General features: G+C 48.2%; 1 protein-coding gene and 1 non-coding gene across 13 annotated transcripts in view; one reads left to right on the plus strand and one right to left on the minus strand.

Moving 5' to 3' along the window:
* The window catches only part of Pgs1 (phosphatidylglycerophosphate synthase 1), a 58028-nt gene that overhangs the window by 25393 nt on the left and 13218 nt on the right, over positions 1-19417 (plus strand). For 2 of the 12 annotated variants that reach the window (XM_063242060.1, XM_063242063.1), the window contains exons 8-9: positions 6878-7026; positions 18438-18518. In XM_063242060.1, coding sequence (XP_063098130.1) covers positions 6878-7026; positions 18438-18518 — 230 coding nt within the window. Of the gene's footprint in view, positions 1-6877; positions 7027-18437; positions 18596-19417 lie in introns of those variants that run through there. The other 10 variants (XM_063242061.1, XM_063242064.1, XR_010045190.1 and 7 more) reach the window with 9 other exon arrangements.
* LOC111755459 (small nucleolar RNA SNORA2/SNORA34 family) lies at positions 10626-10760 on the minus strand. Its single transcript, XR_002790018.1, has one exon. It is a non-coding gene; the product is annotated as a small nucleolar RNA SNORA2/SNORA34 family (small nucleolar RNA).

Raw genomic sequence — 19417 nt, forward strand, 5'->3', positions numbered from 1 at the left:
GGTACAAGCTTACGTCAGCAGCCTTTTCTGTCCAGCTCATCTGTCAGTGGTCTCATCCTCCAAAGCAGCCTGCACTGGGGGAAGGGCTGGCAGCCCACATGGTAGTGATGGGTATTTCCTGTAAGGCCTGTAGTAGCACACTCTGTGGGCCTGGTTGGGTGTGCCTGTGTTGGGCCCCAGAAACTCCTGCTAATCTTATGCAGTTTATACCTGGGTTCCCTTACCCAGCTCCTGCAGGACAGGCCCAGGCTGATTTCAGCTCCTCCTGCTCCCAGAATCCCTTAGGCAGAGGGTTCCAGATCCGCATACCCTGGCTGCATCCTGTTTGACAGCATACCATTCCCTGCGAGTCAGGCAGCAGGATGGGATGGGGGACTGTGTGTTGGTTTGCTGGTGGTTTTACAAGGTTGGTTTGTTCCCTGGCTGGGGGAAGCACATAGGCAGTATGGGGCAGAGACTGCCTTCTCGTGGGAAGAGACCGTAGTAGTGGATTTGAGTGCAACTGATGGCAGCAGAGGCTGCAGGCTGGAGCTTGCTCTCTAGTGTCCTTTGTGTTACTAGGCACTGCTGGGAATGGCTGGCGTGGGTTGCTCAGATGCCTGGTGGGGAAGATTCTGTGTGGCACCATTTACTGCAGCAGTGTTTATTCTGTTAGCAACCTGCGTGGAGCTTTGCCTCATTGGCATACCTCACTGATGTCTGGTCAGACATCAGCTTTAAACTGTGCTGCTTCCAAGAACCACAGGCACCTTCTACTATTTAAAGGCGTGCCCTGGAGACCTTCGTAGTTTTTATTTGAATTTTGCAAAGTATGTCTGTTAGGTCCAAAGACACTGCATACGCTTCATTCGGTGTGAGAGGTATCACATGCACAGTCTATGGCCTGGTTCTTGGGCAAATTTGCCTTGGCAGAAACTGAGGGAACTGGTTCCATTTCCTTCCTGTGCAGTGGGATGGCACTCGATTGTCAGGAGGCACGGAAGTGGGACACGCGTGGGTTTTCGTAAGATGACTGGCCGCTCTCAGCTAGGTGGGGTGTCTTGGGGCCACTAGAGCACATGATGTCAAAACTGTGCTCTGAGGAGTGGCTCTAGGGTACAGAGCAAGTGGTCAATGGCTGGGCATCGGGAAGCCTGGGTTCCTTTGTCTCTGGCCTTGGTACCTATACATGTGCTGCTTGACTTACAATGAGGACATGTCCCACGCAGCTTGTTGTAGGAGGTTGACAGCGTGAGTTGAGGTACTGTAAGTAAGAACCGCGCTTGTGGGGTGGGGCTGTCGCTCAGTGGTGGCATGCTTGTCTAACACGTGGGAGGCCCTGGTTTCAGTCCTCAGCACCAAAAGGAAAAAAGAAAGGCGCTTGCTCCTCCTACTCTGCTGACTGTCCTGGCGTGGCACATAAGAGTACCCCAGGGTGGGGGCTTGATTTCTCTACATCGCCAGCTGACTGAGTGGGAGAATGCTCCACTGATATTTATAAGAGGAGGAGAAGAAAAGCTTCCTGGAGACATTCACATTCTCTTAAAACTTAAGGAATGAAAACAAGCTTCGTATTTTAAATCACATGAAGAACAGTAGGTTAAATCTTTTTTTTAATAAGGAGAAAGACACACAGGTATGGGAAGAATGGACAGATAAAGGGTGACTAGGTGGACAGATGGGTGAACAGTAGACAGCTGGATGGATGATGCAGTAGGTAGACCCTGATAGAGTATCGTCCTGCCTGTTGCTGCCCCTGAAGAGAGCCACGTTCAAAAATCACAAGCCAGAGGTAGTGGCACATGCTTGTAATCCCAATACTGGGATCCTCCTACTGAGGCAGGACGATCACTGTGAGTTCAAGGCCAGCTTGTGCTACATAGTGAATCTAAAGCCCACCTAAACTGCACACTGAGACCCTGTTTCAAAAAGCAGAGCAGTCAGTGTGAGGGATGAGGCTTTGTAGCTCAGAGGCAGAGTGCTTACCTTGCACGTGTGGGGGCCTAGATTTGATCCTTTGCAAAAAAGTACAAAACCTAGAGCATGGCCTGGCATGGCAGAGAATGACTATAATCCAGGTGCTTGGGAGGCTAAGGCTCGGAATCACTAGTTCAAGGCCAGTAAGAGAGGCCGGCACCTCTGTGGGTCTGGGAGGGTGAGGGCTGGGCAGGCTTCCACGGCAGTGGTTACTGGCCGCTCCCTGATTCATGGTTTGCCCGTTGCACTGTAGGAGTGGCAGGGTGAGGTTGTGGGCGCAGGGATAGAATTTGGACTCTATTGGAAGGCGCCGAAATGCCAGCACACTGCTGCGATGTGAGTGCTGGGGGTTCCCCTCCACACCTACTCTTGCTGGCGGTGAGCAGCAGGCCATGAGTGTGCCAGCCTTGTGCTCCCCAAGTGTGAGCTTGCCTTGAGGGCTTTGAGCGGCAGCTTCAGCGGAGCCTGCATGTGCTGTGTAGAGGAGAGTGGGGCTCACGCCTCAGCTCTGCCATACGGAGCCGTGAGACCTGGGGTGGTGGTCACCCTTCACTGCCCCTTCTTGGTGTCAGCTGTGTCCGCCTCGTCCTGAGACCAGCAGCCCTTTCAGGTGGGGACTGCCTGCCGTGCGCTCAGTGATGCAGGGTCCATCTGCTGGGGACACAGACTCTGTCCCAAGGCAGGCAGTTTAGGGGGAGAGTCAGAAGACTGCTTTCAGCATGGTTACTCAGTGTCTTTTGGGTGAAGTAGTCTAGAGGAACAATGCCATATGTGTGGCTAGGGTGGAGCAGGGTGCAGGGTGGAGAGACTTCTTGCTCCTTCAGAGGATAATCTGTTAATGACTATGAGGGTGTCATTGTTTTTACTGCCTTCCCGACAGGCTGGTGGGCCTCGTGCCCAGAGGTGAATGGGTGGCGAGAGCCAGGCTGCCTCACCCGTCACCCTTGGGCCTGCCTCTCAGTGGACTGCTCTCCGTGGAGCCCTGCAGGTGTCCTCTGGGGTGGGGTGTGCCAGTGCACGTTGCAACCTTGGGCTGAAGTGCGTGCTAGCTGCTAGGCGTCTCAGAGCCTGCCAGAGCTATGCTAGCATCAGACCTGGCAGGTGTGCATCTGTGGGAGGGTGGCACTGTGATATGTTCTGTCCCTTAATCTGACAGGGGTCCAAGAACACTTTGAAATTTACTTTGGAATATGTGGGGAGTATGTGGGAGCCATGCGTGAGTTTGCCTTTTTTTCTAAGAGAAATCTCAGAGAAGGCCTATGTTAAGATGCTGTGAGTGCTTGCCTTAGAACACAGCTGTTTTACCCTTACTGTGATGGCGCATGCCTGTAAACCTGGCACTCCAGAGGCCGAGGCCGTAAGCTGGAGAGTTTGAGGGGAGCCTCAGCTACTTAGGAAGACCCTGTCTCAAACACATACACTCTTAAAACAGAAAAAGGAAAGGAAGGCGCTTGGGGAGCCTATTCCTGGAAGCCAGGGAGCTTTAAGATCTAGATTGTGTTTCTCAAGGACCTGGTGACCAAAGATGGGCAGAGGCAGATGACCTCCTTTCCAAAGAAGAAGCCCTGAACTGGGAGGCGTGCACACGCATGCACACACATGCATACACTCAGTGGTGAGTGCCAGGCACATGGTGAGCAGCTGCCTTGACTGCTCCTGCTCAGCCTGTCCCCAGGCGTGTAACCAGTGCCCAGTCCACTTTTCAGAGCCCTTTCTCCACCTAGGACCTCCGTCCCTTCCTCCAGGCTGTCATTCCTGCTGTGGTTCCTGCTGGTTCCTGGCACGATGGAGACCTTTTCTGGCCCAAAGGTCGGGCCTGGTTGTCAGGAATTAGGCTTGATAACTAGTTTACAGCCCTAGAGAGCTTCCTGTGTGTATACAGCCTGGCAGTGTCCTGAGCCTCTGGTCTCAGTGGAGCCAGTGTGGTGAGACTCAGCTGCAAAGGGTTTCTTGGGCAGGCACTCAGTGAGCACTTGCCCAACCTGCACAGAGTTCTGAGTTTTGCGCCTTGATTTCTTCCTTTCCAATGGAAAACTTCCCAGCTGCCCTCAGGACAGACTGATGGCTAAATCAGCTGCATTGGGGATCTCAGATTGAGGAAGTCTGTTGTTTCCAGTAGCTCTGGCCTTGCAGGGCTCCCAGGGTGCGGGGACCTGTGATGTGGCACCTTAGCTTCTCCTCCACAGTGCTGCATCGTGCTGTCTCAGCGGTTCTCCTGGGTGCTAGTCTTGCTGTTTCTCTCCTTCCCTCCTCTCTCTTTTTTGAGGGGGAGGTTATTTATGTATTTGAGACAGAGTCTCACTATGTTGTCCCAGCCAGCCTTGAACTCATGACCCTTCCATCCCAGGCTCTCGAATGGAGTGCTGGGATTGCGGGCATGCACTGTCATGTCCTGCCCTGCGTCATTTTCTTTGCAGTAAAGAAAGAGCACACGGTGGGAGAATGATGGGATGAGCCCAGGCCTCACTCCCCCCCCCCCCCCCGCGCGCGCGCACAGGTCAGTAGGTTAAACATTCAGAAGACGCACTTACCTGAAGGCAAGCCAAGCCAGCGGAAGGAAGTTGATCTGATGTCCGGGAAGAGAAGAAAGGGCAGGAGTCTGTGGTGCCTGTCAGGTGCCCATGGGGGTGTCCCCAGGGACGGGCTGGGTCTTGGGTAGGGTGTTGAGAAATACCTTACTCTGTTTATATGTGAAGCACATACATACTGTGTGGACAGCACACACACAGATGTCCAGTCTGCCTTGGGGTTGGTTATGACAGAGGCTGAGAAGAAACTGTCATGTGATAAGCTGTCACCCTTGGACTGGAAGGGCCCACCTCCCTTGGATGATGACTTCTGGGTTGTCTTGTGAGGACCAACTGGTGTTTGAGCAGATTTTGCAAATAAAAAAGACTTGGGGCTGGGTCCTTCCAACTTCTTGTGCTAGGAGCGTCGGGAGGGGCGCAGATGCAGGTCAGTGTGACCTCGTCATCCATGGGGTGGGTTCGTTGTGCCCCGCCCCCCCCCATCAGTGTTCCGGCACACTCTGGGCAGGTGCCCGTGAGCTGACTGGCAGTCATATTAGGCAGGCGCAGTGTCACTCAGACTGATGTCAGGTAAAGAGTTGAGGCTGGCGGTGGCTGGTAGGATGAAGCTCTTGTCTTTCGTCTGAGGGGGTGAATTCCTGCCCAGAGCAGCCTTTCTCCAGCCTTTCCCCCAGCTTTGTGCCCTGGGGAAAGTTGGATGGGGGCTGGGCTGAGCTAAGCATGTTAAAGGACCCTGGGCTGGTGAGCTGTCTGCAGCAGAGCTGCCAGGGCCAGGCAGAGGGGACAATCTGCTATTCCTGTGACTTTTTTATTATTGTTGTTATTGTATATTTTTGGACTATTTTTTATTAGTGCTTGTGTGTAGTGTATAACGTTGATATTCCTTTGTGGAACTGGTACATGTGCAAAATACATCTTGATTCCTTTTTCCATTGTTCTCTCCTCCCCTCCCCTCCCCCCATCTCTTGATCCTCTCCCCGTACTCTTGGTACACGTTGCAGTACGTGGTGTCCGCATTCCTGTGTGGAGGCAGTACATGTGCGTGGCACATGGTAATTCCTGTTTTCATCTCCTTTCCTCTGCCTCCTGTCATGCATGGCCGCTTGAATCGCCTGCCCAGCCAGAGGCCCGGCTGATGAATCTGGGTGCAAGGCAAGCAAGTGGCTTTGGTGTAACCCTCTGCAGGGGATGGGATGAGGCATGACAGGAACGGGCAGCAGGGCCTCCTCACCTCTTACCCAAGATATTCTTGGAAATGTGCCTGCTCTGAGTGAGAATTAGGAAATGGCCTTCTATTTTCGGAGTTTGGTGTGCAGTGCACACTGTCAGCTTGCCCATGGTAATCATGTGCATCCGTGGGCTCTCTGAGGGTCATGCTGATGGGGAGGCCGTGGGAGGCTGGCCTGGTGCAGGCACCCACAAGTCCCAGTCTCACTGACGCTGGGCCGAGTTTCCTGGGGTGAGTGTTCTCAGGGCTAGTAGAGGGAAGTTCAGAGGCCAGGCCTGAGTTCGTGCTCCCTGAAGAAGGAGGAAGTCCTGGGAGTTTAGGGTCGGGATCGTCTTTTTAGAAGAGGTTCTGCTGGGAGCTGAGCTGTGTCTTTTGGGAAATGGTAGGGAATGGAGTCTAGAAGAAACAGTCTGCCTGATGACAACTAGTGTCACTTTAGGATTTCAAGGGAAGTCATGAAGGGCATCACAGAAGTGTCTCCATGGTGTGTGTGTCAGAGATAGCAGCCCCTGTGCCACTCGGGTGCTCCTGCAGAGCCCTGCATTTCCTCTGACTGTGACAGCTTCTGGCGTTTTGTAGTTCCTCTGAATGGAACAGAAGTTGGCACGGCCTCCAGGGCCTCTCCTCTGTGGGCCTCAGGTGGATTTAGCCTGGTCCTGTCTGGAATTCCCTGAGCCCCCAGCCATTGAGAGCAGAGGAACTGCTTCTGCAGCCCTTGGGCGAAGTGGGGGGCTGGGTCGGGGAGAGGTGTGCAGGCAGCTCTCTGTCGGGTAGACCTGTTCTCCCAGGCATTGGCGTCCCCCCACGCCCCTGGGGCAGCAGGTCTCCTGGCGTAGGCAGAGGTTTGCTGTCTCCACCTACTGCTGCTTTCATTGCTCCCAGGAGAGACAGCAGCCTCAGCTTCTGTGGCTGGGAGCTCAGCTGGCAGGTCAGAGTGGGCAATAGAGACAGTTCCCTCCAGGGTCACAGCATGGTGCAGAGGGCAGAGGTGTCCAGTTGGTAGTGGGAGGGGGAGGAGGTGAAGGGTGACCCTGGGTGTGAGGCCGCCTCACGTCCAGAGAGCCTGGTGGCTGCTTTTCTCTTAGGTTGAAGCAGCGCATGGCGTGGACTGCGGCAGATGGATGCTATGCTCATTTCCTGTCTGCACGTTTGCTTTTCCCTGCAGGCCTCTGGCTGTACCTGGCAGGGAGCAGCCTGCCCTGTCTCACGCTGATTGGCTCTCCTAATTTTGGGTACAGGTCAGTTCACCGGGACCTGGAGGCCCAGATTGCCATCGTGACGGAGAGCCGAGCCCTGCAGCAGCAGCTCCACCAGGTTGGTTGAAGTGGTGGGATTCTTGGGGTACATGGGGTACAGTTGGCACTCAGCCATGCCCTTGTCACTGGACTGCCAGTGCCTGCTGAGGCAGCAGGGGAGACTCAGAGCATTGTTACAAAGACCCTGTTTCCCCTAAGTCTGCCTGAGGGGTGGCAAGGCCTCAGAGGGAAATCTGCCTCAGGCCACTCTTGGGAGACCAGGGCTGTTGCAGCTGCCAGGGCGGGCTTGCTCCCACGTCCTCGGGGCTGTTGGGGTGGTTCTTCTCCTGCTGGGAGAGGCTGTCTTCTCCCTGGAATGGGAATATTGTAGGGGGTAAGCCCTTCTAAGAAGTAGGGCAACCGTGGGGGCCATCCTACAGTGGCTCTGGCCATTCTTAGGTGCTAGCAGGATTTTACATTCTTTTTAAAAGCAGAAAAAATTACAAAAAAGGTGTGTGGTGCTGTTGTGGGGATGTCAGTAGCTGGCTGTCCGCAGCAGTTTTGATGCACAGGTGAACTGAAGTCCAGTCCCATACATGTGAGACCTGGACAGCACTCTGGGCTGTGACTTTGTGACCTCTATAGTCGCCTTTCCCCTGTGGAGTCTCGTGTGCAGGAGTTCCACTGCAGGTCAGTACTTGTGCATGCTGGCACTGACAGCTCAGCTTTTAGCCTCCAGTGCTTGAGAATCATGGCCGCAAAGCCTGGCGGCTTCTGTGTTCCCTGGACCTGCCTCCAGCAGGCTGGAATGTCATCACTCTTGGGTTGAGGCCAGGGTCCAAGGAATGGCACCATGGCTGGGCAAGAGGAAGTGACAGTGGCAATGCTGGGTGGCCAGTGTTGGTGATGGGATTTGTTCTGTAGTTTGCTCCTGCAGGAAGATTTGACAGCAAATGGCAGAGGAAGTCCTCAAGCCAAGAGCTTCCAATCATAGAGTGACAGCTGGCCTTGGAGCCCAGCTTTTGACAGTAGGTCTGCCAGGGTCTGGCCGGAGTCTGCCAGAGAGCCTTGTGCAATTGCCTGGACTGGGAGAGAGTAGTTGGTATTTCTGGGCTGGACTGGGGCTGAGTTCTGCAGGATTTGGGTTGACTTGTGGAGCAAGTACCCCAGGCCTGCACATAGGGTTCTAATGTTGACCACTCCCACTTCCTGAGTCAGGGAACTAAACCCACATCCTGGATCTTAGGAAAAGCTGGCCTGGTTGTGGTCAAGAGCTACTTTCTCAAGTGACATATTTAGTATATTTTCTGCCCAAACCTGTATCCCAGGGGCTTTGGATCGTGGGAGGGTGGTAGCTCATGCTGCTGTGACTTCTCAGTAGCGACAGATCAGTGCCCGTGAGGTGCAGAACTGTTGCTAGCATGTTCGGCCTATCCTCTTCTGTTCAGCATCTGTCCTCCTTGGCCATGGTTCGTGGTTCCCCGGTACCAAGCTGCTGGGCTGTCCAGTGCCACCCCAGAATGTCTGTGCAGCTCCAGTGGCCTGCAGGTCTCCGTTCTCAGAAGCTGCTGCTAAAGTTCGCCAAGGAAAAGGGAGGGCCCTGTCCCTGTTAATCTAGCGCTGGGAATAGGGAGGTATTTTTGTCAGAGTCCAAAGTCCCTCCTTTCATTTACTGCATACAATAAAAGCTGAAAGCTTCCTAGTTTTGTTCAGAGAACACAGTTTCCACTTGTGACCTGAGAACTACTCCCCCAAATACCATTGTGACCTCCACCAGCTGACTTCCTTCTCCATCCCTGTGGTGGAGTCTGTGAGGACACTGAAGCATTTCTGGTAATTTAACTGAAATCTTGGCTGGGGATTTGAGAGCGTAGAGCTGGAGCCAGTGGCTCAGTAGTGACTTCTGCAAACCAGCCCCCAAGAGCAGAGCTGACTCCTCTGTCGGGCACATCCCACTGGGGATTTTGACCTGAGACCTGAGCAGCAGCAGTTTAGGAGGCTGGAGAATGAGGCCCCCATGTCGGTGACTCGTGGAGCTGTGAGTGTTTACAATGGAAAGTGTCCCATGGACGCTGGCCTCAGGGCTGCTGTTCTCATGAAGACAGCAAGCATGGGAGAATTCCGGGGAGGAAACAAAGAGGGTGCACTGTGTTTCCCGCTCCTCGGCAGGCGCAGCCGTGAGTGCATTTCGCAGTGTTGGGGTGGGGAATCCCCATCCCCCTCTCGGGGGGTCAGAGGAGTTATGGGGACACAGGCTCCCTTGTGGCAGTGCAAGCTCCTATGATGGTCATCGTCACACACCCCTCCTGCTCAGGGGCATGGAGGTATCGAAGGTGAGGTCTCTGTGGCCTCAGATCAGGGCCTCGAAGGGCAGACTGTCAGAGAGTGCTGGGATGGTCAGCCCCTACTGCTGCCTGCTGCAAACACCTGCCGCACTGGGGGTCAGCGCTGCTAGGTGGGTTGCTCTCAAAGGCATTAGTCGGCTGTGTCCTCCCAGAGACCCTCCAGCAGCTGAAGAATGACTGTGTACCACAATTCCCTGAAAGTAAGACCCAATCTTATGTTATTTTTTGCTCCAAAAGACACAATAAAGACTTATTTTAGTTACTCAGAGTTTAGATACAGGCATTTAATTGTCCAAACAATATTAGCACAGACCTTTCTTTTCAATGAACTAGAATAAATTAGTAGTATTAAGTATCTTAACTGTGTTGTGTGTGTGTATGTATATATATATATGCTATAAACATGAGCGCACATATATCACTGTGGTAGGATGTTTTTAATTTTTTTGGGAAGATACCCAAAAGGGGAGTAGCTGGTTCAAATGGGACCTTCAATCCTAAGTTTTTGAGGAATATCCACACTGATTTCCGTAGTGGTTGCACCAGTCTGCATTCTTACCAGCAGTGGAGAAGGGTTCCTTTTCCCCCACAGCCCCTCCAGCATTTGTTATTGATTTCTTGATACTAGCCATTCTTTCTGGGATGAGATGGAATCTCAGTGTTGTTTTAATTTGCATCTCTCAAATGACCAGTGCTGTTGAACATTTTTAAAAATTTTAAAAAATTTTTTATTTTAAAGGGGGTAAAATTAAACACAACAAAACAGAACAAAATAGGACATAAGAAAGCAATGTAAGAGATATGTTTCAAAGCTAGAAGACCTGATATCTTCAGTATCTATCATATTGTCTCTTGTTTTCTTCCAAATAGTTGCTCATGTCTTTGCATACAGAGAAAAACTTTTACAAAACAACATAGTATAAAACTGATCTGAACAGAATGAGGAAGATGTTTTAGGTCTTCAAAACCAGACAGTAGGGAAGTCACCAATGCTGTCATAGAGTCTCTCGTTCTCTTCAAAATAGCTGACCATACTTTCATGTATATTGAAGTTCAACAAAACAAAATGGGGGAGGGGTTGTTTGGTTTCCTGGTGCTCCAGGTCCCAGCACGGCGCTGACCCCAGTAAACACAGGAGGCTCCTGTCCTGGGTCGCAGCATCCTGCCACATTCACAGCCACTCACCAGTGGGGGAGGGGTTGCTTGGTTTCCTGGCGCTCCAGGTCCCGGCTTGGCTTGGGTCCCAGTAAATGCCCGTGGCTCCATGTTCTGGGCCACTGGAGCCTGCCATGCTCACAGCTGGCTGCTCACGGGGGTGGGGTGGGTTGCTTCAAGCTGTTTCTTTCTAATGAACTGACCATTTCACTGCCCAAGTTCTGAACTGGCCAGCAGACCATAGAAAGACATCTCTTTAGGCTCCTGCTTGAAACTAAGTGTCAGGAAGCTGCCAGCCTTGATTCAGGGCCAGCTGTTGAACATTTTTTTGCATATTTATTTGCTGTTTGTACTTCTTCTGAGAAGTATGTCCTTATCTCAGATGCCTATTTTTGAATTGGGTCTTTAAATTTGGGAGGACTGATTTTTTTTGAGTTCTTTATATGTTCTCCATAGTAATCTGTTATCTGAGGATCAGCTGGCAAACATTTTCTCCCAGAGTGTGAGTTGTCTCTTCACTCTGTTGGTGGTTTCTTTTGCTATATAAAATCTTTTCAATAGGATCAGATCTCAGTTGTTGATTCTTTGTGATGGTTCCTGTGCAATCAAGATTTTGTTTATAAAGTTTTTGCCTTATACCAACGTCTTCAAGAGTTCTACTTATTCTTTCTTCTTTTTTTTTTTTTTTTTTTTTTTTTGTCTTTTTTCTTTTTATCAGTACCGGGGATCGAATTCATGACTGCCTGCTTGCAAGGCAGGTGCTTATGCCGCTGAGCTAAATCCCCAGCCCCGATCCTCAGGTCTGTTTTTTGCCAGATTTTTTTTTTTAATCACAGTAGCTTTGTAGTATAATTTTGGGTTAAGGAATGTGATGCCTCTGCCTTGCCTTTGTTGCCTTCACTTTATTCTAGGTCATTTTTTGCTTCCAAATGAGTTTTAGGGTTGTTTTCTCTAATTCTGTGTTGTTCGAATTTTGATCGAAATTGCATTAAATCTATATAACAGTTTTGGAAGTATGGCCATTTTTTTTTTTTAATTTTATTTAAGGAGAAAAAGAAAAAAAAGCAGAGAAAGGGTACAAGTTATACAGATTTACAGAAAAAAATAAACAGTAGGAAATCACTAGTTAATCGATTATATATTGTCATCTTAGAAATAATTGTTCAAGTTACAAAATTAAAGCTTATAAAGTGGACATTCCAACAGTGAGACTCTAAACAGTTCTGTTCAATGATCCAACAAAACTCAGTAATATCATTATCTATCTTATACACTTAAATATACATGCAGTTATATCGTTTAGAGCACTTTCTTTTCCTCTCTTTTGTACAATGACAATTACACATTTTGGGTTTTGTTGCTCCCACAGTTTTTATTACTTTTTTGGAAGAGAGTAGAACCAAATATGACATAACAGAACAGAGTCAGTCAAATCAAAAGGGTGGACATAACAGATAAGGTTAAAGCATAATACAAGGTGATCAACAATGGTTACCATACTGCTTCCCGCTATCTCTAATAGAATTGCTTATATCATCAGTTATAATAAAATGGAACAAAACAGTAAAGAACAAAACCAACAAAACCAAAACATTGGAGACATTACAGGTCTTCAAAAGTAGATAATAGTCAACCAGAATGGGCGTCATAATGAATCCCACTATCTTCACAGCTGTTGCCTAAACTTTCAAACCTGGTACTACCAAGCAAAACAGAATAGAGGAACATCAGTCTAAACAAGATGGTGAGAGCAATACAGGGCTTTAAATCAAGATAATGGAAAGTCAAAGTGGGTTACTATAATATATCCTGCTTTTTTTAAAATTTATTTTTCCCTTAATTAAAAGGATAAAAATAAAAAAGTAAATAATAAAATGGAGATTGAGATAAAAGAGGGCATAACAGCAAAACAGCGCAGATCAAAACATAACCATTTAAGCAGAATAGTGTTTCACCAAAAGATAATCCTGACATAAAAGTAGTTACCATATTGTCTCTTTCCCTGAAATCTTTGAGTATAACTTCGTATACTGTAGCATCAAATATATCAAAACAATGTAAAACCATTTAAGAGAATGACAGTATTACAGGGTATTTAGAATCAACTAACAGAAAATGAACAATGGTTTCTGTATAATCTCCTTGTCTATAAAAGTTTTTGCTTTTACTATCATATATAATAAAATCCAATAAGATACAACCTGTTTAGACCAATGGAGACAGAACAAAAGCTTGATGAGACTTCAAAACAAGATGATACTAAATCAGTATTACCTATTAAGATGTCATTTTCTCCAAAATAGCTGTTCCTATCATCCAATCTTCTCTGCCTCATTTCTGTTGAGCTCTTTTTCTGTCATTAGTTGTCAGTTTGTCTTCTTCATTTTGTTTTCTGCTCCATTCATTGTGGCCTCTCTGCCACTATTTCTGGATTCTTCGTATTTTTCTTTTTTAGAATATCCTGCAGTATTCTCTGTAGAGTTGAATTGGTGGTTGCATATTCCCCTAGTTCCTCTTTATCCTGGAAGCACCTTGTTTTTCCATCAATTTCCAGGGATAGTTGTGCAGGATATATCAATCTTGGCTGGAGATTATTATCTTTCAAAGCTTGAATTATTTCCCCCCATGCTCTTTGTGATTTGATGGTTTGTGCCGAGAAGTCTGCTGTAATTCTGATGGGTGTTCCCTTGTAAGTGATCTGTTTCTTGTCTCTGACAGCTTTTAATATTCTGTTCATGTATTGGATTTCTGTAATTTTAATTATTATATGCCTGGGTGTTGCTCTGTTTGGGTTGTAGGTGGCTGGGGTCCTGTATGCTTCATACAACTGAGTGTCTTTACCTTTTGCTAAATTAGGAAAATTCTCCTGGATTATTTCTGTGAGTAGCTTTTGTAGTTCATTTGTTTGTGTCCCTACCTTTTCTTTTATGTTCTTAATTCTTAAGTTATAGATCCTCTTATCATCTTCTAGTCTTTGTATTATTGCTGTTTGTTTCTTTGTTATTTTTAAGTTTTTCATTTCATGCTCCCATATTACAAATCTGCCCTCCAGTTCAGATATTCTGTCCTTAGTTTCTTTCAAGCTGTTATGCCAGTTTTCGATAGAGTTTTTAGTTTCCTGGTAATCTCTTTGAACCTGCTTCATGTATTCTATGCTTTCTCTATTTTCTCCATCAACAATTCTCCCCTCTTTTTCTGTTCTTCCATTCCACCATCTGTTTTTTCTTGGGTGGTGCTTAGCATTTCTCTAACTATTCTGCTTATGTCTAGCTTCAGGTCATTAATAACTTCATTCCTGAACTTGTCTATGAGGCTTTGGAGATAGTGCTTTATATCTATTGGTGCTGTGTCTGCTATTACCTCTTTCTCAGGCTTGGGGGCCGAGGAGCCTTTCTTGTTGCTGCCTCTTCCCATATTCTTTGTTCCTTATGTATGCAAGTGTATATAGGAGGCCCAGCTTCCTTCCCTGTTGGCCACAGTCTGATTGAATTGCGCCGGCTAGGTGTTCCTGCCCACCACAGCACACCAGGAAGTTGCAGACCAGGCAGCCTATGCGGGGCCCGCCCCTCCAGGTCAATCTACCTTCAGGCACTGAGACCTGGGTTGTGCTAGCCTACTGGGTCTCAGCCAGCAGCATCATGTAGGCTAGGCACTGCTCACCAATCCCGCTTGAGATGAGGATATGTGATTGAAGTCACTGCAGCGCCCTGTTCCCGCAAGTCTGCCCGGTCCCAGAATGTCCTCTGTTGGAGTCTCCTAGACCGTGGAAGAGTCCTAGTTTCTCTCACTCACCGCAGGTCACTCTACGGCTCCCTGCCCGTCCTGCTTTCAACTCGGTTCACTGATTCCCGTTCTCAGAGCTTTCGCGCGTCTCTCTCCCTGCTGAGCCAATGTAGACGCAGCAGCGGCGGTGGGAAACCCAAATCGCGGCTTCCAATGGTGCGGGCTCCAGCTTCCACACTGAGGCTTTTCTGTTCCTGTTATAGCACCAGGATTGCATTCCCAGTTGGTTTCTCTCAGCCCAGTTCATTCTTGGGTCAGTGGGGCATATCTCCTCTTGATTTTGATTCCTTACTCCGCACCATTCCTGAATTCTAAGCTGGGTCTTTCAGAGAGCCTCCGTAGCTGCTGCTATCTGTCCACCATGTTCTCCCGGAAGTCCAGTATGGCCATTTTCAATACTTTGGCTTTTCCTACCCAAGAGCAAGGGATATTTCTCCATTTTCTGAGTATCCTCTTCAATCTCTTGTTTCAGACTGCTGTAGTTTTCAATGTAGAGGTCTTTTACTTCCTTCATTAGATTGATTCCTAGGTGTTTCATTTTTTTGGATGCTGTTGTAAAAGGTGTTTCCCTAATTTCTCTGTCAGTGAGTTTTTTATTCCTGTATAGGAAGGCTATTGATTTTATTATTTTTTTTGTCTTTTTCCTTTTTATCGGTACTGGGGATTGAACTCACGACTGCCTGCTTGCAAGGAGGCTATTGATTTTTGAATGTTGATTTTATATCCAGCTGTGCTACTGAATTTGCTTATTAAATATAGAAGTCTTTTGATGGAGTTTTTGGAGTCTTCTATGTTGAGTGTTATGTCACCTGTGAATAATGATAATTTAACTTTTTCCTTTCCTGACTTTTTTGGGGTTACTGCGGCTCAAACTCACAACCTTGCACTTGCCATGCAAGTGTTTATACTGCTGAGCTAAACCCCTTCCTTTCCCATCTTTATTCCCTTTATTTCTTTCTCTTGCCTCATTGCCCTGGCTGAAGTTTCCAGGATAAAAGTAAGAGTGGAGATAGTGAACATCCTTGTCTTATTCCTGACTTTAGAGTGAAAGTTTGCAGTTTTTGTCCATTTAGTATGATGCTGGCTGTTGGTTTGTCATAGATGGTTTTGATCAGATTGAGATAAAGACCATCTATTCCAATTTTCTGTAGGGTTTCTATCATGAATGGGTGCTGGACTTTGTCAAAAGCTTTGTCTGCATCTATTATGATTGTATGATTTTTGTCCTTGGCTCTGTTAATATGGTGTATCACATTCACGGATTTATGTCCATGCATCCCTGCATCCCTGGGATGAATCCCACTTGATTATGGTGCACAATCTTCTGATTTGCTGCAGTCTGAGTGCCAGTATGTTATTGAGGATTTTCGCATCTGTGTTCGTTAGGGAGATTCGCCAGTAGTTCTCTTTCTTGAGTCCTTTTCTGGTTTTGGTTTCAGTGTAATGCTTGCTTCCAGGAATGAATTCTGGCCTAAATTTCCTGTGAGTTCGTCTCCTGTAGAATCATTGGTCCCAGTCTCTCCTGTCCGGCAGTAGAGCTCTCTTGTCTGCTCGCTGTGCATTGGCAGGAGGACAGCGTTGGTGATTTTTGTCTCATGAATTCTTTTTTCTTTTTTTAATGGCACAGCTCTGCCCATATAGCTCAGGCTGGCCTTGAACACGCTACGTAGCCCTGGCTGGCCTTGCACGTGTGGTTGCCTCAGCCTCCTAAGGGTACAGGTGTGTGCCACCTGCGTGGTATTCCGTGACTTCTTCATCTAAGTCATGACCTCTGGCAGGCTGGCTTCACAAAGTTTCCATTAAGTCCAGTGTTAACTGAAGACATAGGAGACAGGAATGCCAGTAAGAATGACGACAGTTATGAAAAATGATCCACACAAAAGCGATGCAAAATTGCAGGCACCGAAATTCAGGAAACATGTATTTATTGCACATGAGTGCATTAAGTGCGTCCGTCACAACACACAGCATGTGGGATCATGAAGATTCGTATTCCACACAACCGTGTCTGGTCCTCACCAGGTGTGCATGGTGTTTGTGTGTTGTGTCTCTGCCCAGTTGGTCCTCTTGTTCTAAGCCTGGAGCTCATCTGCGGTGTTTGTGTGGGCATTTACCTCTGGTCCAAAGGAGCTGGCTTGGGTATTTACAAAGTACTTAATTGTAATGTATTATTTAATTGTGGGTAACATTACATATTATTTAATGTATACAGTGGTACTTGGGCTCAGGAAAGCTTTTGTTTGTGAACAATTTGGTTTGCAAACAGATTCATTTGGCAGAATGTTGTTTTTGTTTGCAAATTATGCATTAAGTGACAAACACAGCTGGGGCCAGCTTCCGATGAAGACAGATGGACGCAGATATCTTCTCCAGAATGGTGGAAGGAGTAAAGTTTGTAAGCGAGGCACCACTGTATCAGCTTATGTGATAATTGAACACTTGGTCATGTGTTGCAGTGGACGTACTAAGTGGATCCGTGTGGCTGACAGTTGTAACTGAGGCTTATCTTTGCATATATTGCAAACATGAAAATCATGCTAGGACTTATTTTCTGGTTAGGTCTTTTCTTTGTGGAACTGATGGTATAAATATTTTTAAATATGAAAGTAGTAACATTCATTGTAAGAATTAAGAAAAGTATCCACGGTACCGATAAAAAAGAAAAAGACAAAAAAAAAAAAGAATTAAGAAAAGTTCATAGAAACTAACCCTTCTAGCAGAACTTGTCTTGATCCTCCCTTTGATGTCGTGTGTTGCGTACAGGTATAAAGGATGACTTTTTTTTTGCTACCAGGGCTCGAACTCACAACCTTAAGCCTGATAGGCACGCACTGTGCCACTGAGCTATATCCCTGGCCTGACTTTTTTTGAGATAAGATTTCACTCGGTAATTCAGGCTGGGCTTGAATTCATTACATAGCCCAAGCTGTCCTCAAACTCTGGGCCATCCTCTTACCTCAGCTCCTGAGTGCTGGGATTACAGGTGTGGGCCACCATACCTGGCAAGGATGACTTTAAAAATTGAAATCAGGATCACTGTTGGCCTTCCATGTGGACAGATTCTGAATCTTAAGTATTCGCCCATCTGTGGACTGAAAATATTTTTTGAAAAATTTGCACGTATACAGACTTCTTTTTCTTTTTTGGTACCAGGAATTGAACTCATAACCTTATGTTTTCCAGGCAGCTGTTTATGCCCCTGAGCTAAATCCCTAGTCCCTTTATCATTATTCTTTTAAAATACAGTTATTTACATAGTCTTTACATCGTGTTAGACACAGTAAGTGAATTAGAGTTGATTTAGAAATCTACGGGAGGATGTGCATAGGTTAATACACATACACCTCACCATAGTGGGTCAGGGATTTGATCACACGTCGGTTTTGGTATCCTGGGAGTCCTGAACCTAGTCCCTTGAAGATGCTGAGGGACCCCAGTGTACACTGTGTGTGTTTTATGTCCAGGCTCTTTGCCTGACAAGCTGCGCGCTTCCCTCCTTGCTAGGTAATCCTGTGACAAGTATCACATGTGCTTGGTCATGTGCTTTATTAATATGTTGCCATTGGGCCCTGAGGTGGTTTCCAGTTTTTCCACACTTACAGCACTGCTGTCATGAAGATCTGTGCGCAGGGATCTTAATTCACCGTTTTGAGCGCATGGTGGTCTTCTTGGGGAAAACTCTTGACTTGCTAAGGTCAAAGCGCTGACTTTCTAGAAGGGTGAGGCAGCCCTCCCTCAGCAGTGCGCCTGGCCGGGCAGTGGTGCTACAGAATGGCTTCTGCCGGCTTGTTAGAAGGAGAGCTATGTCTCAGGGCTAAGAAATTTATTTTATTTTTTTTTGGTGGTGGTGGGGATGGAACTCGGGGTCTCCACATGTGCTGGGCAGGTGCTCTGCCAGTGACGCTCAAACCCAGTACGCTGTTCTTCTGATTTGCACTATTTCATTTAGTGACAGTGAACATTTAAAATATTTCCCCCACTATATTTCTTCTGAATTGAAGAAGTCTTGGCCTTTAAAGTCCTCAAAAGCGTGGGCTGCTTATCCGCGGGTGTTGGACAGCTGCCCCTCAGTGGCCGATGCCCCTGCTGCTGGGACCCCTGGGCCAGCCTGCCGTGGGAAATGACGCTGGGCAGGGTGGGGGCCCGGGCACTGAGCCGGCTGGTGGGCTGGTCACTGACTCTCTGTCTGTCTGTCCCTCTTCCTCAGGAGCAGGAGCAGCTCTATTTGCGCTCAGGCACAGTGTCATCTGCCACTTTCGAGCAGCCGAGCCGGCAGGTGAAGCTCTGGGTGAGGATGGTGACTCCGCTGATCAAGAACTTCTTCTGAGGACGGGCAGGTGCCGTCGCCTCACTGCCTCTCAGCAGGTTTCACTGAGAGCTGCATCTGGCTGGGATAGCACTCCTAGTCGAGCTCCTGGGGACCCCTCCGTGGAACCCCCAGAGCTCTCTCACTTCTTCCGTGGTTAAGCACAGAGCTCTTCCTCTGGGTTTGTGGACTGTTGGTCTCAAAGTCTTTGATGCTTAGTTAGGCAACCAGCTCACCTCTGGTCAGAGTCACCTTGATGGAATCGGCAGTGTGGGGTCCTCTTCTGTCCTGTGCACCCAAGGAGACAAAAGGGTAGATTCTGCCTCCCTCTTAGCTGAGGGTGGACCTGCGGGAGACAGTGGCCGTGGGAGGAGGAGGATACACCCTTGCGTGAGAGAATCGCTCTGGCTTGCAGCCCTGGTCAGCTCAGCTCAGGATAAGCTGGAAGCCGAGCTGCTGTCTTGCCATCTCCCTGAAGTTTCTGTGACGTGGTCAGGGAGATGTGGCGTTCTAGACAGAGGTGCAGTGTTCTGTCTGCCAGGACGTGCTCCACCTGCCAGGAGGAGCCTGCTGCTTTGTGATAGCTGCTGGCTGGGTGCCAAGGCTGACCCCCTGGTAGCCCCTACCTGAGCCACAGCTTGACTGTGAAACACCTGGAGGCCTGAGGGAGGCTCTTTCTGGAGTGAGCCCTATATTCCAGGCCTCTCAGGACTCAGCATACCCTGGGTACCCCACAGAGGCTGGGTTTTGGTCGGAGTGGCTTGGGCTGGTAGGGGAGGCAGAGTAAGGGGTGTGCGGCTGGTGCGTCTACAGCGTGGTGTCCTGGTTTCTGCCACCTTGCTTCTCCGCTCAGCCTCATGTTTTGAAAGAGTCTTTATTTC

Source organism: Cavia porcellus, unplaced genomic scaffold, assembly GCF_034190915.1.
Source record: "Cavia porcellus strain 051 isolate PalLab524CR breed Dunkin Hartley unplaced genomic scaffold, mCavPor4.1 scaffold_32, whole genome shotgun sequence".
NCBI lineage: Eukaryota > Metazoa > Chordata > Mammalia > Rodentia > Caviidae > Cavia > Cavia porcellus.